This window comes from Zea mays, chromosome 2 (assembly GCF_902167145.1).
Source record: "Zea mays cultivar B73 chromosome 2, Zm-B73-REFERENCE-NAM-5.0, whole genome shotgun sequence".
NCBI lineage: Eukaryota > Viridiplantae > Streptophyta > Magnoliopsida > Poales > Poaceae > Zea > Zea mays.
Window position 1 is genome coordinate 191742449 of NC_050097.1, and position 22981 is coordinate 191765429.

At 48.1% G+C, this 22981-nt stretch overlaps 4 protein-coding genes across 4 annotated transcripts; all 4 read left to right on the forward strand.

Annotated features, from left to right (window-relative positions):
* The first annotated feature begins 2184 nt into the window (after nt 1-2184).
* On the forward strand, nt 2185-3342 carry LOC100277180 (uncharacterized). Its single transcript, NM_001367853.1, has 3 exons — nt 2185-2454; nt 2541-2639; nt 2984-3342. Exons 1-3 carry the CDS (start codon nt 2381-2383, stop codon nt 3057-3059), a joined length of 249 nt encoding a protein of 82 aa, NP_001354782.1. The 5' UTR covers nt 2185-2380; the 3' UTR covers nt 3060-3342.
* Nucleotides 3343-5004: 1662 nt separating this feature from the next.
* LOC100274132 (DNAJ heat shock N-terminal domain-containing protein) lies at nt 5005-11623 on the forward strand. Its single transcript, NM_001151012.2, has 4 exons — nt 5005-5367; nt 6239-6384; nt 9922-10001; nt 11366-11623. The coding sequence occupies exons 2-4, from the start codon at nt 6271-6273 to the stop codon at nt 11454-11456; spliced, it is 285 nt and encodes a 94-aa protein (NP_001144484.1). The 5' UTR covers nt 5005-5367; nt 6239-6270; the 3' UTR covers nt 11457-11623.
* LOC112529890 (uncharacterized) lies at nt 11376-12887 on the forward strand. Its single transcript, NM_001363288.1, has 2 exons — nt 11376-11537; nt 12054-12887. The coding sequence occupies exon 2, from the start codon at nt 12062-12064 to the stop codon at nt 12584-12586; it is 525 nt and encodes a 174-aa protein (NP_001350217.1). The 5' UTR covers nt 11376-11537; nt 12054-12061; the 3' UTR covers nt 12587-12887.
* Nucleotides 12888-14498: 1611 nt separating this feature from the next.
* LOC100276711 (uncharacterized) lies at nt 14499-16004 on the forward strand. The gene is given in 2 exon segments (NM_001312888.1): nt 14499-14912; nt 15017-16004. Coding segments are annotated over 2 exon segments (777 nt in total). The 5' UTR covers nt 14499-14714; the 3' UTR covers nt 15596-16004.
* The last annotated feature ends 6977 nt before the right edge of the window (nt 16005-22981 follow it).

Below are 22981 nucleotides of genomic sequence, written 5' to 3' on the forward strand. Positions count from 1 at the left end.
GCGAATGATTACAAGTCAGCGTGAAACAGTACGGGGGTACTGTTCACCTATTTATAGACACGAGACACAGCCCGGACAAAATTACATTTGTGTCCTTGACAACTAATCATACTCATGATACAAAATATCAGGGACTAGACGGTCCTTTCCTCTTTGAGTCGGTGCTGCCCTTCGTCTCAAGCGCGTCACTGTGCCGAAGCTTCCTTGATAATAGCTTCGGCATATCGTCTTACCGAAGGTGTTTCTGCTCAGAGGACCTTCGGCGGAGAAGAAGGCCCTAACACTATCCCTATGTAAAAGGGATGAGTAAATAGTAAATATTTTTGTACACATTATAGCCGTTGGAATCGATTGTTGTTGGGTAACATATCTAGTGTAAAAACAATTATGGTGCTAACATATTAACGTCAAATACTCGTCAGATCCATCATCTACGGTTGAGCCTAATTCGACCTCTTCTAAGACTATTTTGTGAAGAACCTCCACATTTCTATAGAATATGATGTGTTGTTCTTTAGCACCTTAATCGCCTTTAAGCATTGATGTTGTTATTTTGTGTTTAGATATCCGCGAAGAGATACAAAAGGATGATAATGGATCACAATTCAAATATTTCTTCGTAATAAGTTAGAGATTTTAATTAATTTTAGTTAAAAATAAATATGAATAGAGTCTAATTCTAATCTGATTCGATTAAAAATCTAGAATCAATACGATCATGTCTCATCCTCTAATGAATCAAATACCCGTAGATATCGGGTGCCCCTGCCATCCATAATTCACGTCAGCGAATGTCATAACGGGAGTAGGAGAGAGTGCACGTAGGCACATGGGATCCGTTGGTACCAACCGCCGACCAGTGATACCCGTTCCGCGCGGTACATTCCCACAAGATTCCGTTCTAGTCGTCGTTCCCCCCAGGTATCTAAGGGTGAAAACGGCCGGTAACGGTCGGAAAAAACCTCTCACCGTTTTCACCCGCATAAATTTTTGTTCGGTCGGAATCGGTAAACGGGAAAGTCGGAAACGGATAACGGCCGGTAAATTTCGGTATATCGAAAACAGATAAATCCGAGCAAAATAGCTCGAAATTGATCGGGAAACGGTAACTGTAATCGGAAAAGCTCACAATAAACAAATCCTAACCACACGTATGTTCGTTCACATCCACATACAAGTCTCATTCACAAAAGTACACAAAACACAATCTTGTCCACATATAATTGGTCATACACTTATACATGTCCACTCTTAAATTTTAACACATAAGTCTTAAAACACGATTGTTCATTCACATTCACATACAAGTCTCAACCACACAAATATACAATACATAGTCATGACCACACATAAATGATCATACATGTTCACTAAAGTTTTAACCACATAGTATATAAGTCTTAAACACACGATACATAAACTAGAAATCATGTGGCATGTCATCTGGATCACTTGATATATCTTCTATGACATCTAAAACCCTAATCTCTAAACCCTAACGGGTATAGTTTTTGCCTCCTTTGTTTTTTTTGTGGACCGGAAAAATACGGTTAAAATACGGGAAAATACCGGATTTTCCCGAAAATTCCGAAAACGGACGGTAAATATGTCTCACCGTTTACCGTACCGTTTTCGTAATAACACATCCCGTTTCCGTCCCGTTTTCCGTATATCCCGAAAAATCTGAAAACGGTCGGAAAAATCTGGTAAACGGTACCGGAAATTTACCGAATTTTACCGACCATTTACATCCTTACAGGTATCGCTGCCAGTCTACCGCAGTCCGCAGGTCCGCTAGCCGCAGCCGACCAGCCGTATCCGAGGTGCGTGCGGGGGGCGGGCGAGCTGGCTCACGAGTCACGACCACCGCGCAGCAAAGCATCGCACGGCGGCCCACTCGACTCGACCGACGGCATCCGTCAGAGCACAGGTTCCCCGTTCACGTCCACGGGTTCACAGACTACACGCGACGCGAGCGCGGCGCCCCCACAACACAGCCCCACCTCGCACTCGGCAGCCTGTCGCGCCAAGTACAGCCGTGACTGACAGCGCACAGAGCCGCCGAACCGCCCGCCCCGGCCGACACGTACGCCCACCCCGGCGGCTACTCACTTTTTCCCGTCCCGTCCGTGCCGCGCGGTAGGCGAGCTGCTGTTATCACGTCCGACGACTCCATTGCCTCCTACTCCACGGGAATCCAGACCCAGGAAGGACAGGACAGCAGCCAGGAGGCCCGACCGAGAGGCTGCATAAGTAACCGCGGCTTTCCGCGCCGATTCCCACCTAATCCCATCGTTACCAGTCATCACCTTCCAACTCGCAACGCACCCACAGTCCCTCACCGCCCGCACCGCACACAGGCGCGACGAAGCAGAAAAGTATGGCCGCTGCCACAGCGACGGCGGCGGTGCTGGGATGCAGCAGGCTCCAGAGCGACATTGCGGGCGCCGGCATGTCAGTCTCCCTCTCTGACCTCCTCCTCCTCCTCCCTTCATGCTCGATCCCGCGTGCTTAAACAATTCCCCTGTTGTGTTCGGCAGACCGAAGAAGGGAAAGGTGGGGAGGTCGCCGCCGGCGGAGGAGGTGGAGGCGTTCCTCGCCGCAGCGGAGCGCGGCATGGCGCGGCGCTTCGCGGTCAAGTGAGTAGAGTATAGTATGTCAGCTCCACCTGCCTGCCGCTCCCTGTTCCTGCTGAATTGAGCCCAGGCCTCCTTTTGGGACGGCTCCAACTCGTCACTGGGCCTTTTCGCGCTGGCACAGGCTGTGGAGCTTTCCACAGGCCAATAGGCAATAGCTAGCCCCTTTTTTTACTTTAGTTTCCATTTATTCATATTCATTTTTTTAAAAAAAAAAGATACAAATTCACTTCGGCTCTGACTCTCTCCACACCCTTTGCCGAATCCGAACAAACTGTTCCCAACTTCACATGCCGGGAGCGCGTTAATCAGCGTGTACCATTTTGGATCTTTTGGTTGTGTTCAAGGTACAACTATGACGTCGTCAAGGACGCTCCCATGGACGGCGGCCGGTACGAGTGGGTCCGAGTGCGGCCCGGTTAACTGCCAGATCCAATCCAAGAGGTCGCCTCGTGTCCTCTCCTGTCTGTCTCTACTTCTCTTGTAACAGTCGCTTACTACCCGTGTAACGCTTCGCTTAGCTGTAACTAAATTATGCTCACGAGATGGGATTAATCATGTGAAGGCCCAACCTTGTACGTTAGTGGTGTGCGGTTAACGTGTCCTTCCTTAGTCCAGAGAGGAAAAAGCTGTAACTTGTCGCTGTTCTTCCATTTGTCGGGTCTCTGTTCATACTACATCAATGAAACAGATATTCAGGCAGGCCCACAGACACCTCTCTCCTCGAGAGCTAAAACAGGAGATCGACAATGAAAACAGCTCGCAACTCAGCTAGCAGAGGACTTCATTTGAGCAGTCACCTGGCTTTATTCGATTTCCTTCCAGTTTTCGCCACGTGCCTTGCAAACCAATTCCGAACATGCGGCGTAACTAAAATAAACCTTACGAAAAACAAAAAACGTCTGCTGAAACTGCAGCTCATATGCTCAGAGGTACACATTATAGCTTAACAAAGGGTTCGATCATAGGATGGATGGATCCATGCAAACAACGACTTGCAAAAACATAACATTCAAAACTGCAAGTTGCCTTACAACAACAATATTCTCTCCTATCTCAAAATAGTTGTTGCTTTAGCTCTTGGTTTTTATATCTATATTTAAATAGATGATAATAAATCTACACACATATATAAAATCCATGCACCAAGTATTATATGAACCTACTAATTTTCTAAAACGAAATTTATTTTTAGACAGGGAGTAATCTGTTGTTATTTTATTCGGAGGCTTGTGTAGAAACCGTCATACCTTTCCAACTCATGCTAGAACGGAGATATTCTAATGCATCAGCCAAGTAAGCAACACCCATGATTTTTTTGGATCAACGGAAATTTAAAAGACGATATATATATATATATATATATATATATATATATATATATATATATATATATATATATATATATATATATATATATATATATATATAAACTCTCGTCAACAACTATAGTATTTTTTACCAAGATATCGATAAATGTGCAAGCTTTCTCTAAGCTATTGTTGGAGCCTCTTGCAAGGATGGTCACTTAAAGAGTCAAGCTCCTAGTTGAGTAAATCTGTGGAAAGCATCAGTCCTTTCTCACACACAAGTGGATCTCTAGAATAGCCTTTCTTGGATGCTTTCCATTGTATTTACTATTGAGTTTCTGGTCCAAGTGCCACAAATCTCGATCCCTCCAGTACATGGTGTCAGCCAAACCACAAACATAGTTCGTGCGATCTCACAAGACTACAAGCCCCTTCGGTACAAACTATAACAGTGCACATGAGCACCAAGGCACAAGAGGTATTATAATCTCACTCAAACACTAGGAATAAACCTAGAACAAGCGTTATGTGTGGTGGTCTAACTAACCTAAGCACTTTACAGAAACACACTTATACTAACCATAGAGTGATTTATAGGAACTTGGATGTCTACGTATTTGCATCAATCCACCACACATTAAGAGGATATAGGGTATTGCGCATTTGCATCTTAAACCTCTGTAAACATCTCATGTATTGATAGCTAGGTAGTACTCAGTATTAGTGTGCATGTACCATATGCCCCTCGCTGCATCCTTCACTTATCAGCTCTCTTGGGTACCTACGGTACCCTAATGACATCAAACACCGCATAAGCCTACTTTTATTTTGGTCTAAAGAAACATTTGTTGGAATTGAGAACACTTCTTCTAGTCTTTTGTTCTCATTCATTAGGTAATTTAGGATTGTATGTGAACGTCTGAAGATAGTGATATATTGGTGATTTGTAAATCTCTTTCAAAATATGGTATTGAGCTATCCCTGTTACTAGTTTATTTGAGAAATTGTATTAGGGAGTTGCTATGAACTAACCCTAATCACACACACTCCTAACTCCCATCCCATCCCATCCCATCCCAGCCGCCACAGCTGCTGCTCGCCCTCTCCCTGTCTCCTCTCTCTTTCCAGCCACGGTTTCCCCTTCCCCCATCCGCGCGCTAGGGCACGAGGCAAATCTGTGGCCCTCTCCTAGTCTCCTGAAGTCCGACTCAGCCGTCTCCCAGCTCCCGCTCGCTCGAACTCGGGTTGGGGAGGCACGGAGTCACTGACCCCTTCGCGTTAGGCGGTGCCCTTACCGGCTCTTCGTCTAAGGTGTAGTCAAGCTGCCGGCCACGCCCGGCACCCCCCTATCCAGTACAAGGCCTTCTCCGAGATCCAGTACAAGGTCGTCGTCTCCAAGATCTGACCCCGACGCTAGTGAGGTATGCACTGTCGTCTTCAGAGGTTATTCGTTCATCCGTGCCATTTTGCTGTTGCCTGCGTTCAAAACGGCAACTTCGTCGTCTCCAGTTCATGTTGTGTAATATATATTTTAGTCAAATTGTAGAGGCATCATTCCCCCCTTTTGGCTATTATTATTTTGGTCTTTGTGTATGGTGTGATTCTGGTAGTAAACTAGTGTTGTTAAACATGTGTATATTTGTTTCTGAATTCACATGTTTGAGCAACTGAACATTTCATTTATGCGTACCTTTCTTACCATGGTTGCGTAGAGCGACATTTCATTTATGCGTATCTTTCTTACCATGATTGCGTAGAGGGACGGGTGAACGGGTGACTGGAGGATTCGGGATGGGATTACATGAGCACGCCGCCGCTGCCTACGCCGCCGCCGAAACTTCAGAAGTGGAAGGATAAGTGGTGCACGTTTATATACGAAACTGCAGCCCATTAGGGTTTAGACCCACCATCTCTCAACGTAAATGCCTCTTTCGCTGCGTCTGGGCCCCATCTCTTACATTAGGACCGTGCCGGTAATTTGGTGGCCTGAATTCATAACGGGTCAACAGTGTTTAGGCTATATGGGCTGGATAAGAATGCGGCCCATTTCGTCTCGTCTTCTTCACATTTTATACTCGAGCGGTCAGTGCGAGAAGCAGAGAAGGGCAACCGAAGCAACCGTAGTTTCTTCTCGTGCTTGCACTCCCCTGCCCGACTGCCCGGCAGGGTTAGGAGGCAAGGTCGCTACATGAGCTCGTCTGATATCTCTCCCGTGTTGCCGTGATCTGAGGATATGTTGGTGTGTGCGTCGTGCTGGTGAATCTGACTCATTTTTCTGATCTTTGAATTCAGGAGGGAAGAGTGGGTGGACGAAGTGGGGGAGGATGAGCGAGGAGAGGCCGGTGCCGCGGCGGGAGAGCCCGTGGGGTCTGCCTGAGGGCGACACGCGGCAGCCCAAGGCTCACCGCTGCAACGACCGCGCCGAGGACGTCGTCCAGGTTCGCTCGCCCTCTTGTAGTATTGTCACATGTTTGCTTCGAGCTGTGTGCCGGCACATTGTGTTCTCCAATAGATGAATGGGGGTAGTCACGGCTCAACCATCTGAGGTTCTGAATGAGGAAACGAGCAGTCTGCCAGTTTAGTGATGTATCCTCAGCTATGATGCGCGGATACTTCACAAAACTCACGTACCGGTGTCGGATACCGTATCGGATACGGATACTCCTCGGATACTTCCAGATACGTATCTGGGGCGTATCGGGAATTCCTGTGAATTTAAATAAATAAAAAATGACGGATACTCCTAGGACACCTCTCCGACACATGCGGGATACCTTATATGGTCTCTGGTCTGTTAGAATTAGAACTTGTGTGGTGAACTAGTGATTATTTGCGAGTCTGCTGGTGTACGTATCGTTACACATGTTTTTGGCATGCTGTATTCATTGATTTGAGTCCAGATAAGTTCTATAAGAGGAATTAGATGTTTAATTTAGTCAAAGTTGTTGAACATTAACTTCTAATGCCCTTAAATTGAACTGATCGGCTGTGGTCCATCTCAGACATTTCAGCATTTAATTTTATTTATAATATATATTGTGTATCGCCGTATCAATATTTTTTGAGAAATGGCGTATCGGGGTATCGCGTATCCGTATCCCCATATCGGGGCAACATAGATCTTCAGTACCTTATCACCATTGTCTATCGATTTTGATTGGGCCCAACTTAGGTAAGTTTTTAAGAAACCAATTTTATTCTTTAGCTAGGAGAGGCTAGCTTCTTGGTTTTTAAGAAACTGTGAATCCAATTTCTATAAACTGAGGCATAAACTGGTGTGTTTGGAATCACCTCAGTTTCCATAAATCAGTTTCTTAAAAACTGGGTGGTTCCAAACAGGCCCTTAGAGTCTCTCTAAATTGGGATCAAGATGGCAGCTGGCATTGTGTTGTTTCATCCCCAATGCTTCTCAGCCATCGAGGCTTATAACTCAGATTTTGATTGGCCCCAACTTATAACTCGATTTTGCTCACTTGAAATATCTTCCTGATATGTTTGTGGCATAATGTTGCCATCCAGGCCCCTACCTTGTGTAACTAACCCTAGGAGAAACCATGATTTGACAACCTTTAATCATGACTTTCTGCTTTGCACTGCTGTTAATGCTTTCAGACTACTATTGGAAGCTCCAATACAAATCTGGAAAACAAAGATTGGATTGAGCAAATAGACAATCTGACTGATGTGTTGGCTTCCACTTCCAGGATGGAATAAACCCCATATATATGTCGAGGAACACAAGTAGCAATGGTGAAGAAACCGTCCTGATGCTTTCCTATTTCTGTTACAGCTCTGAAAAAAGTACTGATAACATCATGAAATAGGTTTAGTGTTTTTAGTAGAGGATGGCATGAAAACCATCTGCAGCCAGTTGGAGTTGTCCACTGTCAGTCTGTCATGACATGGTAGCAGTGCTATGTGCTAACACTGAACCTGCCAGCATCCACAATCCTATCCAGGATATTAATCGTTATCTTGATCAGAACGGAACTCCAATATTTGGATTGTAAATCGTAGGATCAGCTACCAAAATTGTAAAATTGTAGATTATACTTAACAGACCTGATAAACTAAGATTATCCTTAGAATCGTGATTTTAACAACTATGATCCTACTCCATTTTGGATTCTTGGTAAGAGTGCCTATCAGACAACCACATACAACTGCTTGCCAGGAAACGGCTAAACTCTAGCAAAGCCAAAGCCGAGCTAGCCAACTACTGGAGCTTTCTCTCCCATATGAAAAAATCCTCCACCCCCTCTGCCTGCTATTGTAACTACTGGAGCTTTCGGGCACGTAGATAGCTTCTTTCCGAACACTTCTATACAAACACAACTCCATTGGGATATTCCATTCCTTCAAGTCCCTTTTGATTGCCCCCTCCCATGTCAAGTTTGGTTGAGCTCTACCTCTCTTCACATTATTGTCCCGTCTTATGACACCTCTAAGCATCGGAGCCTCTGGGGGTCTCCGGTGGACATGCCCAAACCATCTCAACCGATGTTGAATAAGCTTTTCTTTAATTGGCGCTATTCCTAGCCGATCGCGTATGTCATCGTTTCTCACTCGGTCCAATCTTGTGTGCCTACATATCCAACGCAACATACGCATCTCTGCGACACTTAGTTGTTGGATATGTCGTCTCTTAGTAGGCCAACACTCAGCCCCATATAACATAGCAGGCCTAATCGTTGTCCTGTAGAACTTGCCTTTCAACTTCTGTGGCACTCTCTTGTCGCATAGGACTCCCGATGCTTGACGCCATTTCATCCACCCGCTTTGATTCTATGGCTAACATGTTCATCAATATCACCATCTCTCTGTAGCATCGATCCCAAATAACGGAAGGTGTTATTCTTTGGTACTACTTGGCCTCCCAAGCTTTTTCATCTACTAGAACTACATTGTCAGCGAAAAGCATACACCAAGGGATATCTTCTTGAATATCCCTCGTGACCTCATCTATCACTAAGGCAAATAGATAAGGGCTCAAAGCTGAACCTTGATGTAGTCCTATGTTAATCGGGAAAACATTTGTATCACCATCAGTTGTTCGGAAGCTAGTCACAACCTTGTCATACATGTCCTTGATGAGCGTAACATATTTTGTTGGGACTTTATGCTTATTCAATGCCCATCACATGAGATTTCTAGGTATTTTATCATAGACCTTTTCCATGTCGATAAAAACCATGTGGAAGTCCTTCTGCTCCTTATATCGCTCAATGACATGCTTTATTAAGAAAATTGCTTCCATGGTTGACCTTGCAGACATGAATCCAAATTGGTTCATGGTGATATGCGTCATTCCTCTTCGGCGATGCTCAATAACTCTCTCCCATAGCTTCATAGTGTGGCTCATGAGCTTAATCCCTCGATAGTTGGTACAACTTTGAATATCTTCCTTGTTCTTGAAGATTGGTACTAATGCACTCCTCCACTCATCGGGCATTTCCACACCTCTATTGGGATACCATCTGGGCCCATCGTCTTGCCCCCTTTCATCCTCTTTAAAGTTTTTTTGACCTCTGATTCTTGGATCCTGCATACAAAGCATCTATTTAAATCATCAAAGGAGTCATCCAATTGGGTGTCCATAGTCTCATTCTCACGATTGAAAAGATTGTCAAAATACCTCTGCCACCTCTGTTTGATGTCTTGTCCTTTCACCAAGAGTTGATCCATCTCATCCTTAATGCATTTAACTTGGTTGAGATCCCTCATCTTCCTTTCCTGAATCCTAGCTATCTTATAGACATCCTTCTCCCCTTCTTTTGTACTTAGTCTTCGGTAAAGATCATCATAGGCTCGACCATTTGCCTCACTCACAGCTCGCTTTGTAGTCTTCTTATGCATTTAACTTATTTCTTATGATTCTGACAATATTAGGTCATGTGCTGCATTGTTAAGTTCGGGATTCTTATAATTATACATATGTTGAATATACTTTTAATATTTTTCATTTATTTTTACAGGCTTGCTTTGAAGGGAACCCATTCAAGACAGTTCCAGGCCCATTTAAGCTCTTCTGGCAATGCATGCGCTCAAAACCTGGGTATGTGTACCTTGTTATTATTTATGCGCTTACCTTCTGGCATATCTCATGATTCTCATCTGATCTGCAATAAGATACGAGACAAATATTTGATGGTTCTGATGCATTAAGCACTAGGTTGATGATAAATAGAAATAGACGAGCTCTTATCGGGGAAATCTAAACTAGCATGTACTGACTAGAGTGAAGTTAATTGTAAGGAGGGCCACTTTATCGTGTTTATATCTTTGCTATTTATTTACTGAGGAGGATGTCAACTAGTAACTGCAGAGATCGCTCATGAAGGTTAATCTTGCAAGAGATAAGGTTTTGCTGGTTTCGGAACTATTTACTAAGGAGCAACGTTGTGCAGGATATTGATTAGTAACTACGCATGGCTTTGCTCAATTTTTATTTTCCCTGTAACTGACATAGTTACTGCATTGTGTGCATTAGTTTATAATGTGGATTTTGGCATTCTCATAGAAGCTATATGAGTTCCCTCTCCATTGATCTGAATCACCATAGTTCATGGAGTGACTGCCTGCTAGTTTTTGGACTGTCTGTGCCATCTGGTAGTTAGTTTCTCTCAGAAAATGGCCTTTTGGGTTGCAAGCTTTCACATGTGATGCATTGACGTTGCATCTTTTGTGAAAGTTGTTCTTTTAGTTATATTGTTGGGAAGGATTCTTTTATGCATAGGGTAGATGTGAAACCTGACATATGATTAGTCAGAATATGATATGCATCTCAGCCTGGTTAGTCAATAGGCAAAGTTGGGTGTACTGAGGCAACCTGTCTGGCAGCTTCCAGTTGAAGCAAGCTAATGTGAGAACAGCTTATAAGCAAGTAATTGCTACTGAACTGAAATGAACAAGTATGGTTTTCTGCTATGACACAACTTGAAAAGGGTGTGAAAACCTCTAATGTCATGACATTTTTTATATCGAACATAAACTTATTCCTATAAGATTAAAAGTTGAATACTTCAGAAAACTGGTGTACAGAAGACACCAACTTGAGGACTTCATTCAAGCTTGCTGCATGCAGCCAGATGATCCAACTAGGATAATGGTTTGACTTGTTTAGGCAAGCATCTGGTTCACAACTTAGGCATGGCCCATGGCATTGTGACAGGTGGCCCTTAGCCTTAGGTGTGCCAACTTTCTAAGTTACGGTGACCTTTTTTCGCTGCCACAAGCTAGACAAAAAAAAGTGTGGGAACACCAGGTTTTCTAAGCCGAATGATCCAAAAAGACTGCTGGATTCTTCTTCGTGCTTATTTCAATATTGAAAATTTTGCATTGTGTATTATCACCCTGAAGATTTATTCCCCTTTTTCATTGTCATCAGAGGTATTTCACGAATGGACCTGTGGTTTTCAGGGAGGAACCAACCGAGCCCTATACCTACCTGCAGCTAGATCCTCCGAGAAGGGTGGAAGTGAATCTGGAGCAAACAGGAAGTGAACCTTGAACGAGCATGCCTAGTTTAGCATCTCGTGCCTATTTGTCTTCACCTTTCGAGCAGACTTTTTCCTCCTAGGGATCACATCATGTGAGCACAAAGCTGCATATGTTTGGATGTTTATATAATCTACCTAATAAACCGTGATCCCCAGAGCTGCCTGTCCAGGCTGCCAACTCCTTGAAATTTGCTGATGCTGGTGTAAGAATTGTGCCCCTTTCTTCTGATAAATGGTGCACGCCCAAGTCCACATGCCGCCAGACATCAGAGCTAGTGCATCTGAATGGTTGTGCTCCTGTTCTGAAACAGAGTGATCCATATGGTTTTTGTGTGTTTGTCCATACTTTCATATAGCATACTAGTGTAGCCGTACAGTTTACAAGCTGTATATAAGGCCATCCATCCATTCTCCAGTTCTCTTGGTGCATCTGAACTATTTTGTCTTAAGAGGGGCATTTGGCCCCTTGGTTGCCAAACACCCGAGTGAAAAAAAAATCTCCCAGGGAATTGAAGTGTCATTTAAAATCCCCTTGGTGCATTACTTTCCTGGCTTTTTTGTCCATTTGTTGCCAAACTAGCCCTAACTGTTCTTTTTACCCCTTCCAGCTTCCACTATGGGTCTAAGCAGCAGTATTTCGGTCCAGAAAACCTTGTATGAGGTTTTATCTGTGAGCGAAGACGCTACGTATGATGAAATTCGTGCAGCATACAGGTCTGCTGCTCTGAACACACACCCTGACAAGGCACGGACACCTCTCGAGTCATGTGTTCTTTCCGGTGAGCAACAGGAATTTTCTAGTGTGCAGAAAGCATGGGAAATCCTACGCCATCCTACATCTAGAGCAGACTACGATAAGCAGCTGCAGTCATCCAGACAGAACATCGAGATCATCGCATCTGAAGTCCAAGTCGGGGATATGATCATTGAGAGCACTGCCGATGCCGATACTGTAGAGCTGTCGTACCCATGCAGGTGCGGTGATTACTTTTCCATCACTTCGTGCGAGCTTAGCGGGATGGGAATTTCCGTCAGTGGAGATGGAGATGGAGAGGTAGAGCTGCAGGCGTCCGATTCTCCGTCGGCTTCCGTTGTTCTGGGCTGCGGCTCTTGTTCTCTCAAAATACGGTTGGTTTTATAGATGGAACTCCATGATATATATTGTGTGCGGCTCAGCAATGCTCACTTTAAACTTTAGCAGCCACCACATGTTTCTCAAACACTATGCCTCCTGGTCTGCCGAAATCAAAATAGTGCAGCTTAACCTTGCCTGTTCCTATTTCCGGGAGAGATGTCGAGTTTGTAACCTGATGGTGGTTGCGTTGTGATAAATGACGTTTTTTGACCGTTGTTATCAGCTAACCACCGCTGTCGAATCCAGCTGCTGGGAAATCCAAAGTTGTTCCGGTGGTGGTTATTCGGTAGATGAGATCTTCAGTTAATGTTGTTTTACAGGCCCGATTTAATGGTCCCATCTGCCAGCCATTCACCTAAATAATAGCTAAACTAATGTTTTGGCATCAGCTAAATGAGTGTCTTTGATAGATGCTGATGAGAAGCAGTGTTAGTTGCGGCCGTTGGTGTATTGAATCAAATAGCTTGCTGTGACCGTATCTGCACTGCTAAGCATGGACAGCATCCCGTGCGGAAGTAGGACGGCGCTGTATCTTTCTTACAATTATTATTTGTGGTAGAGGAGGATAGTCTTTCAGGCAGCATTTGATACGTGTAGAAATTATGCCTGCCGTTACCGGCAAGTCATCTGTACAGGACAATGAGGTCGCATCTCGTTTGTTCTACTTCCATACAATACTGTGTATGTTTGGCTCTTTGCAGATGTATTGCATGCATATGGTTCCTCTCAGCAACAGCTTGCCATTCACGGCAAACAAGTTGGTGCAGAATCCTCAAACGAAAAAGGCCCGTCATTTTCCCTTCTGTGCGACCATTCGAGTAGTTCAATTCGGAACCAGATCCTCATATGGCACTCGATCGGCAAAAGAAATCTTTACGCATCCCCCCGGCCGCCGGCCGGTGCCCCTGAAAGTTGCATCAAAACCACTACCGGAAAAACGTTGCGCGGCGTCTCGCTTTCCCGTTGCCTGTCTCTCCCTTGCTGGGGAAGGGTGCACGTGCTCTGCACCTCGGTGCTCGATGACCTCACCGCCGTCGAGAACCTACGCGTCCGGCCTCGCCTCACGACACTCGGCATAGGGCTGCGGGTGAGCGGGGTTTGGTTGTAGCGTTTGCTTCAAGAGAAGCGCGAAAACAACGGCCACGACCACACACGACCAGAGCGCATTTCGTTTCGCGCCCGAGGGGAGGGCATGCCTGCTGTGCTGTGTTGCGATTCTGATGCCACCACGGCAACCGCCGGAGCACCTCGCGGCGTTTCGCTCGCATGCCGGCGGCTCCCAGGTCCCAGGCGTCGCTGTCCCTCCCGTCCCGTCACTGATGATCGCTGCAGGCGCGCTCGGCAAGCCCGCAACTGTTCCGCATTCATGAGTAGGCTGCACGGGTGGTGCTCGGCCGGTAGTCCTCGGTCTGTCTTGTGCATCACATGATCGACGAGTGCTGGCCGGTCTGAGTGTAAAGTCAAGACGTTTCATCGATAAAAGTCAGGAAAGCGATACGATCGTTCGCAAAAAGTACTTCCTACGGGTCGATATATAGCACGTAGCACAAGATCCAGTTCTTTTTTTTACAAGAAAAATTTAACACTTAAATATCGGACTTCGTTTATAGATTGACAGCAAAAATTGACATTATTAGTTTTACTATGCAATATATTTTTATGACCTGCAGCCCTTTTTATTTAAGATAATATATCGAGTTTAGAATTGCTAGCGAATAAGTAGCGAAGCATGTAGCAACTGAGCAGTAAAACCCAGCAGTTGAGTAAGTACACAATTGCAATCTGCCGCCGCAATTTCTCACCTGATCGATGTCCAACTCAAACACTACGACGGGTGTTTCTTAGCCTTGAACCCAAAGGATTATGAATGAATTCCATAAAAACGCCCGCAGGCCTCTCTTTTTAAGTTACAGGGCACTTGTCATGCACGTCCACATCCCTCGTCTGAAAACCCATTCTCCGATCTCCAGTCCACACACATGGGCGACCGATCGAGCTCTACCATTTATACCCACCACTCCTCGTCGATCGGATGAACGCCGGGGAAGAAACAGCTCGATCCGTAGCTTAGCTGCAACACATCGGTGATCGTTCCATGTGTGTGTGATTATTGATCAGGGAGCAATACAATACAATGCCTTGCTTGGCGCAAGAGTTCCACCCCAAGCTGCCGGCGGCCAGTCACTACTGCAAGTCCTTGTCGTCGCTCATCCGGGAGACCTACGCGCACTGCCATGTCCCCTGCGTCAGGACCCCCGCCGGCGCCGGGTGGAGCTCCGGCGAGGACAGCGACGACGACAACGTCCTCGACGAAGCGCAAGACACCAAACAGGTAATAAGATTGGTATATATACGTTGCGCGTAGCCCCCGGTCCCAGTTCTCGGTCCGTTCACGCGGTTCGCTAAAAGCGCTGCACCCGTCACGTTCTTGCGCAGGTGATCCTCCACGAGATGAGGAGCCGGCAGATGAAGAGGCGGTCCAGGTGCGGCGTGGACGTGGACTCGCCGACGCTGCCTCTGTCGTCGAGCTCTGCTTTCGCCTGGTCGTACACCCCGCTCGATCCAAGAACCGTCCTCGACACGGTGTCAAGTCCCAAGACGTGCACGTGCGTCGTGGTGGAGGGAACGGCCGCGGAGGAGGAGCAGGAGGAGGAGGCAGCCGACGGGGGGGACTGCGACGCGGACGACGAGAGCGAGGCGTTCTTCTCCGTGAAGAGCTTCTTCACGCGCAGCACGAGCCGGGCGGCGACCGTGGCGTCGTCGGCGTGCATGCTGACAGACCCGCCCCCGCCGACGCTGCGGTCGCCCGAGGCCTGGGAGCGCTTCCGGGACTGCGAGGGGTGGCCGTTCGGGCTGTGCCGTCGGCCGCGGCCGGCCGTCCTCCCGCTGCCGCCGCTGCCCAGCACGCCAGCCGACTCGTGGAAGTGGCGCAAGAGCGTCGGTAGCCTCGCCGCGAGCCCAGCTCCTGCTTACAGACACAAAATCACTACTGCTGCTCCTGCTAGCAGTAAATAACCGCGCGCCCGTTAACTAACAAAGAAGAAGCCCGAACCGTCCGTGTCGTCAGCAGCAGCGACGCTGCTGGGACGTGGCGACGACCTTTACAAGACTGCAGCTAGTAGCCTGCGTGCTTGATGCTTGTTCGTCGTCTAGAATGCGAGAGTTTTCCCCACAAAATTCCTATGAACATAGATTTTGCATGCTTGTTCGAGGCGGCCTTCATCTTCTGGAAGGGGGTTTTCAGGTGTACGTGTTCTGAATAATGAAGTCTAGTGTACTTTTCAGTTCTTGTGAGTTGGACGCTCTAGTTCTTTTGGTGCCTCTACTCAGAGTCAGAGAGCCCTCACTCGATCTCCATCGGTAGTTTCAATGGGTGACATTTCTAGTTCCAGTTCACAATTTTACTCCACGTTTTTTCTTCCTAGAAAAGTTCAGAAAGTTCTTTGTTCCATTTGGATGGGGATCGATCAAGACATCTCTGAGCCGCTCGACATGTAAAAGCAGATGGAACAAAAGTGCAGATGAGGAGCGCACGGTTGGGTAGCTTTACTCGACGACTTGCCAACTGAAATGACAAAAAAAAAGGAAAAGGGCACTCTAAGCGGTGGCAGCTTTGCCTGAGTGCCTGAGGGGCCAAGCACTCACACTGTTGACTGCAGTCTGCTGCAATACAGCATTTGATGGGGGGGGGGGGGGGGGGGGGGGGGGGGGGCATAACTAAGTCAATTCAATGCAAATTGAGAGGTCTTTATTTTGCGCTAGTCTACTTATAATCCTACACATCTTAGACATGTTTGGTTTACTGTTCAACTTGCAACACTTTGCCTAATTTTTCTGTCTAAGATTAGTTATTCAATTCGGACGACTAAACTTAGACAAAGTGTGACACAATTAGCCACGAACCAAACAGAACCCTTATCTTTTATATCATGCTTGCAATAATACAAATACTTTCACAAACTGAAATGTGTTGACTAATGCGGCGTTGGCTAAGCTCCACCTCAATTCTTTACGAGAGCTCCCTTGTAACCCATTACACAAAGCATACTCGCCAGGACGTAGGGTGTTACGCATCTCGAAGCGGCCCAAACCTGTAAACACTGTCCATTGTTCCTCGTGCATCGGGCACGAACCATTTGGCTACAGTCGGCGACACCGTCCTACTCCTAAAACACCTTGAGGGGCAACCTCGGGTGTGCGGTCGGACCCAAAACATCGACAGCTGGCGCGCCAGGTAGGGGGTGTGTCGCCGATCCAAGCTAGCTCAATGGCCGTCACCTTCTACAGCAAGATCACCCTCCGACCCGGATCCGTATTCTGCTTTGGAACGATCTCGTCCATAGCAGATGAAGAGGGAACTCTACACCGCATCGCCGATCCGCCAAAGAAGAAGTCCACTCCAACACGCTCCGAGAATATCGGGGTGAGGAAGGAAAAAGCGCGACCTCCAGCGCTCCGAAAAAAGATCGCCCTCGGCAAGCCAGGGGCCGAGAGCCCGCTGACCCGGAGAACTCCATTGTCTACTTCCCCGATGAAAGAATGGACACAGATCGCAAGGAAGAAAGAGACCGGGAGGAAGCAAGTCGTTCTTTCCGTTCCTCTGCCCTCAAAGGAGAACGGGAAGAAGATCGCCACGACAGCCGCACCATTCTACCCCGACATCCTCTTCATCGGGAGAGTGGAGTCGCCCCCCGTCTCCGACGACGAGCCGACCGCACCCGGAGAAGAACCACCTCAGCAGGAATCCCGCCGGCGGAGAAACCGGCGCCGAAACATTCGGCGACATCATGAGGCCGGAGAACGGGATCCGGAGCAACCTGTTTCGCGGGACGAGGTCTCGGAGATAGGAGAAACTCCGGAGGAACGCGTCTTCAGAGAACGAAGGAATTCCCGCCGACGTGATCGCCGACGAGCTCAGGAACAAGCCGAGCAGGACGCAAGGCAGCGCCGGGAAAATCCACTCTTCGGGCGCAACCTGAATCCCGACTTCGCCCGAGCCATGAACACGCCGAGTGAAGTCGGAGGGGTACTAGCTCGGATAGCAGATGGACTCCCTCGGACTCCCGACGCCGAAGGCTATCGACGACTGTTCACCCAGGCAGCCAACCATCTTCTACCGCTCGCTCACCCGCCGAACGATCTACGACACGCCATCAACAGTCACCGGGACGCGCGAAGCTCCATCAATGCTTCGCGTGAACGACGGCATGAGAACGAGATCCGCCGCCTGGAGGAGTACGGCAGGGATCACGGCATCCCAGCTCGGAGTCAGGCAACCAGAACCGAGTCAGCAACGGCTTCGACTGGCGGTACTACCCGGGGTCGGTCGAGGAACCACAATGACTACTCCCCTCCCTGGGACAGACATCATCCCCGACGACAGGAGGACACGTGTGGAGTGACAGCCCTTACTCCGCGCCTTAGGGCCATTCAGTGGCCCCCTAACTTCAAGGTATCCAATGTCGACAGATATGAACCTAAGCAGGATCCAGGAGGCTGGTTGGTCGTCTACACCACTGCGGCCCGAGCCGCCGGAGCATCCGAGGACGTGATGAATGCGTACTTACCCATTGTCCTCGGGCAAGACGCACTACAATGGCTGCGACATCTACCTCGACACTGCATCGACGACTGGAACGACTTCAGTCGACGCTTCACCGCCAACTTTTAGTCCCTCTCCGACAAACCAGCGCAACCATGGGACCTCAAATCCATCAAGCGCTGGGGGGACGAAACTCTCCGGTCGTACCTCAAAAGGTTCCAGACCATGAGAAATCGTATCCCCGAGGTCACGGAGGCGGCCGTGATCGAGGACTTCTATAGAGGATCCAATGACTCGGCCTTCGTCCGAGCCATACTGCAGAAAGCGCCGACTACCTCCGAGCAGCTGTTCCGGGAAGCCGACCTCTACATCACAACCGACGAGCGAGCTTAAGACCTCATCGGGGGAGCGAAGCCCGCACCGGCAGCGCCACGACGCGACGCGAACCAGCAACCCGACAAACGCTGGGAGAAAAGACCTCGCGAAGAGGTGCACGCCGCCGGACCACCTGCCTCTCGTGCCCGGGGTGGACCTCGCGGAGGCGAGCGCACGCTGGACGACATCCTCGACGCCCAGTGCCCGTACCACAAGGACATGCGCCACACCCTGCGGAACTGCAGGGACTTCAAGCACTCCATCGGACACGGCCGACCCTTCCAACCTCTACCTCCTCCTCCGCCGCGGGGAGGGCCAGAAGAACCACGACAACCCCAGCAGCAGGAGGAGGGGGAAGGAGGAGCCTTCCCACGCGTTGACAGGGAGGTCAACGTCATCTTCGGCGGACATGGATCGCAGGAGAACAGAAGACAACAAAAGCTCAACGATCGCCAGATATTGGTGGCGACCACCGGTCCTCCCGCTCCGTACCGGTGGTCGGAGCACCCGATTACCTTCACTCGGGCAGATTAATGGCTCAACTTCGACCACCCAGGCAAGTACCCGCTCCTCGTCGATCCGGTGATCCGAGAGAGCAGGGTGAAGAAAGTGTTAGTGGACGGGGGAAGCAGCATCAACGTCACCTTCCCCCGGACACTCCAAGGCTTGGGAGTTCACCTCAAAGAACTCCGCGAGTCGGACACTCCTTTCTTCGGCATTGTGCCGACCGAAGGAGAATACCCGCTGGGCCACATCTACATGCCCGTCACCTTCGGAACTCCGGAGAATTACAAAACCGAGTTCCTGAGGTTCGAAGTAGCAAACTTCGACTGCGGGTACAACACCATCATCGGGAGGCCGGGATTGGCAAAATTCATGGCCATCCCGCATTACACGTACATGATACTGAAGATGCCAGGGCCACAAGGAATCATAACTGTGTGTGCTGACTTCCAAGGCACCGCAGAATGTTTCCGAGTGGCCATCCAAGCAGCCCTCACCACCAAACCGTCGGCGACTTCTTCAGCGCAGGCGAACTCTAAGCCTGAGGAAGACCTTACAGCACCGGCAAACGAAGCTCAAGCCGCGACCTCTATGCGGCCGACTGAAGAAACTAAAAGGATCAACCTGGGGTTTGCTGATGAACGCAAGACTGCCATCATCAGCTCCAGTCTGGACGATAAATAGGAAGGCGCGCTCGTCCGGTTTCTGCAAGACAACCGAGACGTATTCGCATGGCAACCTGCGGATATGCCGGGAGTCCCGAGAGAACTGGCCGAGCACAAACTGAAGGTCTACCCCCAAGCAAGGCCGATCCGGCAAAAACTACGTCGCTTCACGCCCAACAAAAGAGAGGCCATTCGCGCTGAGTTGGCTCGCTTGGTCGCGGCTGGGTTTATTAGAGAGGTGTTACATCCCGAGTGGTTAGCCAACCCTGTTCTTGTACTCAAAAAGAATAAAGTGGATTGGCGCATGTGCGTCGACTATACAGATCTCAACAAACATTGTCCAAAGGATCCCTTCGGGCTCCCTAGGATAGATCAGGTGGTAGACTCCACCGCTGGATGTTCTGTGTTGTCTTTTCTGGACTGCTATTCCGGGTATCATCAGATCAGTTTGGCAAAGGAAGACGAGGAAAAAACAGCGTTCATCACTCAATTCGGTGCTTTCTGCTATACCTCCGTCTCGTTTGGCCTCAAAAACGCTGGAGCGACTTATCAGAGAGCCATTCAAACATGCTTAGCCGATCACTGGAGCAAGCGTGTGGAAGCCTACGTGGATGACGTAGTAATCAAAACAGAGAACTCGGAAAACTTCATCGAAGACTTACAGCTGGTTTTCAACAGTCTACGGTGATATCGATGGAAGCTTAATCCCGAAAAATGTGTCTTTGGGGTACCGGCAGGGAAGCTACTCGGATTTATTGTCAGCCACCGGGGAATTGAAGCTAATCCGGATAAGATTGAAGCTATCATGAAAATGGAAGCTCCACGATCACAAAAGAAGGTTCATCGACTTACCGGATGTATGGCAGCCCTGAGCAGATTTATATCCAGGCTAGGAGAAAAAGGTTTACCGTTTTACAAGCTACTCAAGAAGGTGGACAAGTTTCAGTGGACTTCAGAAGCACAGGAAGCCCTAGATGCACTGAAGAAATTCTTGACAACCCCACCGGTACTGAAGCCGCCACGGCGAGCCACATCAACTCAACCAGCTGAAGATCTGCTGCTGTATATCTCTTGCACGACTCACGTGGTAAGCACCGCGTTGGTAGTCGAGCGAGCAGAAGAAGGACATGCCTACCCAGTACAACATCCTATTTATTTCATCAGTGAAGTTCTGGGTCCTTCGAAGAAAAAGTATCCCCAAGTTCAGAAACTATTATACGCAGTACTTCTAACTGCCCGCAAGCTACGTCACTACTTTGATGACCACAAAATCATAGTAGTCACTGGTTTTCCGATAGGGGATATCCTTCACAACAAGGAAGCCATTGGTCGAATAGCCAAGTGGGCCTGTGAACTGGGATCTCATGACATCGAATTTCAGCCTCGCACTGCCATCAAAACCCAAGCATTGGTTGACTTCGTATCAGAATGGACTGAACAACAAGTACCAGAGAACCCAGAAACTGCAGAAGTATGGCGGATGTATTTTGATGGGTCGCTGAAGCTGCAGGGAGTAGGCGCGGGAATTCTCTTCATCGCACCTGGAGGCGAGCACCTCAAATATGCCCTCCAGTTGCTATTTCCGGCCTCTAACAATGCAGCCGAGTATGAAGCTCTGATCCACGGACTAAACATCGCCATATCATTAGGCATCAAGAGACTAATGGTATACGGAGATTCTTTGGTAGTCATAAGCCAGATAAACAAAGAATGGGACTGTTCGAATGATTCAATGGGAAAATATTGCACTGTCGTACGGAAACTAGAAGATAAATTTGAAGGCCTAGAATTTCATCATGTAGAAAGAGATCGAAACACGGCAGCCGATGTATTGTCCAAGCTAGGATCTAGTCGAACTCAGGTCCCACCCGAAGTCTTTGTACAAGAAATACCACAACCAAGCATCTCAATGGATCAGACAGAAGAGTGTAATATCGTGAATCAACCAGAGTCAAGCTCTGATGACTGGAGAAGGCCGATCATCAGATATATAAAGAATGAAGAGGAGCCAGACGATAAAAATGCAGCCGAGCGCATCGCCAGACAGTCGGCTCACTACACACTCATTGGGGAGACACTATACAGAAGGGGCGCATCAGGAATCTTCATGAAATGCATTCTATCGTCTACTGGGAAGCAACTTCTGGATGAGGTTCATGCTGGACAATGTGGAATACACGCAGCGTCCAAGACACTAGTCGGGAAGGTCTTCAGGTCGGGATTCTATTGGCCAACAGCGAAAAGTGATGCCGCCGAGTTAGTTCAGAGGTGCGAAGCTTGCCAGTACTTGTCGAAGCAACAACATCTACCAGCACAGCAATTGCAGACCATACCGGTGACTTGGCCCTTTGCATGCTGGGGGCTAGATATGATTGGACCTTTCAAGAAAGCTCAAGGAGGATACACTCATGTACTGGTAGCAATCGACAAATTCACTAAATGGATAGAGTTCAAACCCATTGCTTCTTTAACCTCAGCTAAAGCCGTGGAATTCATACAAGACATAATATTCAGATTTGGAATACCGAACAGTATCATAACCGACTTGGGGTCCAACTTCACAAGTTCAGAGTTCTTCGATTTCTGCGAGCAAAAAAGCATTCAGGTCAAGTATGCTTCGGTAGCACACCCGAGAGCCAACAGGCAGGTTGAACGAGCTAACGGGATGATAGTGGAGGCACTCAGGAAAAAGGTCTTCGATAAAAATGAAAAGTTCGCAGGAAAGTGGATAAGGGAATTGCCCTACGTCGTTTGGAGCCTAAGGACCCAACCTAGCCGAGCTCTGCATGGAAACACTCCTTTCTTCATGGTCTATGGGTCAGAGGCAGTATTGCCTGCTGATCTCAAGTTTGGGGCGCCAAGGTTGATCTTTGAAAGCATAGCAGAGGCCGAAGCAACCAGGCTGGAAGATGTTGATGTACTCGAAGAAGAGCGGCTGAACGCAGTAATTCAATCGGCACGGTACCAGCAGACTCTGAGATGCTATCACGACAAGGTCGTGCGACAACGATCCTTCTCAGTAGGAGACCTCGTCCTCCGCCGAATTCTAACGGGGGAGGGACGGCACAAGCTATTGCCCTTATGGGAAGGACCATTCATAGTAGCAGAAGTCACTCGGCCGGGATCATATCGTCTCACTCAGATGGACGGCACAGAAATTAGGAACTCCTGGAATATAGAACACCTCAGGAAGTTTTATCCCTAGCTGTATTTCAAAATCTATCGGGACAACGATGTACTCTGTAAAACGGGAAATATGTCATCAATAAAAAAAGGCTTCAAAGATACTCAGTTTGTTCATGATTGACTTGCATT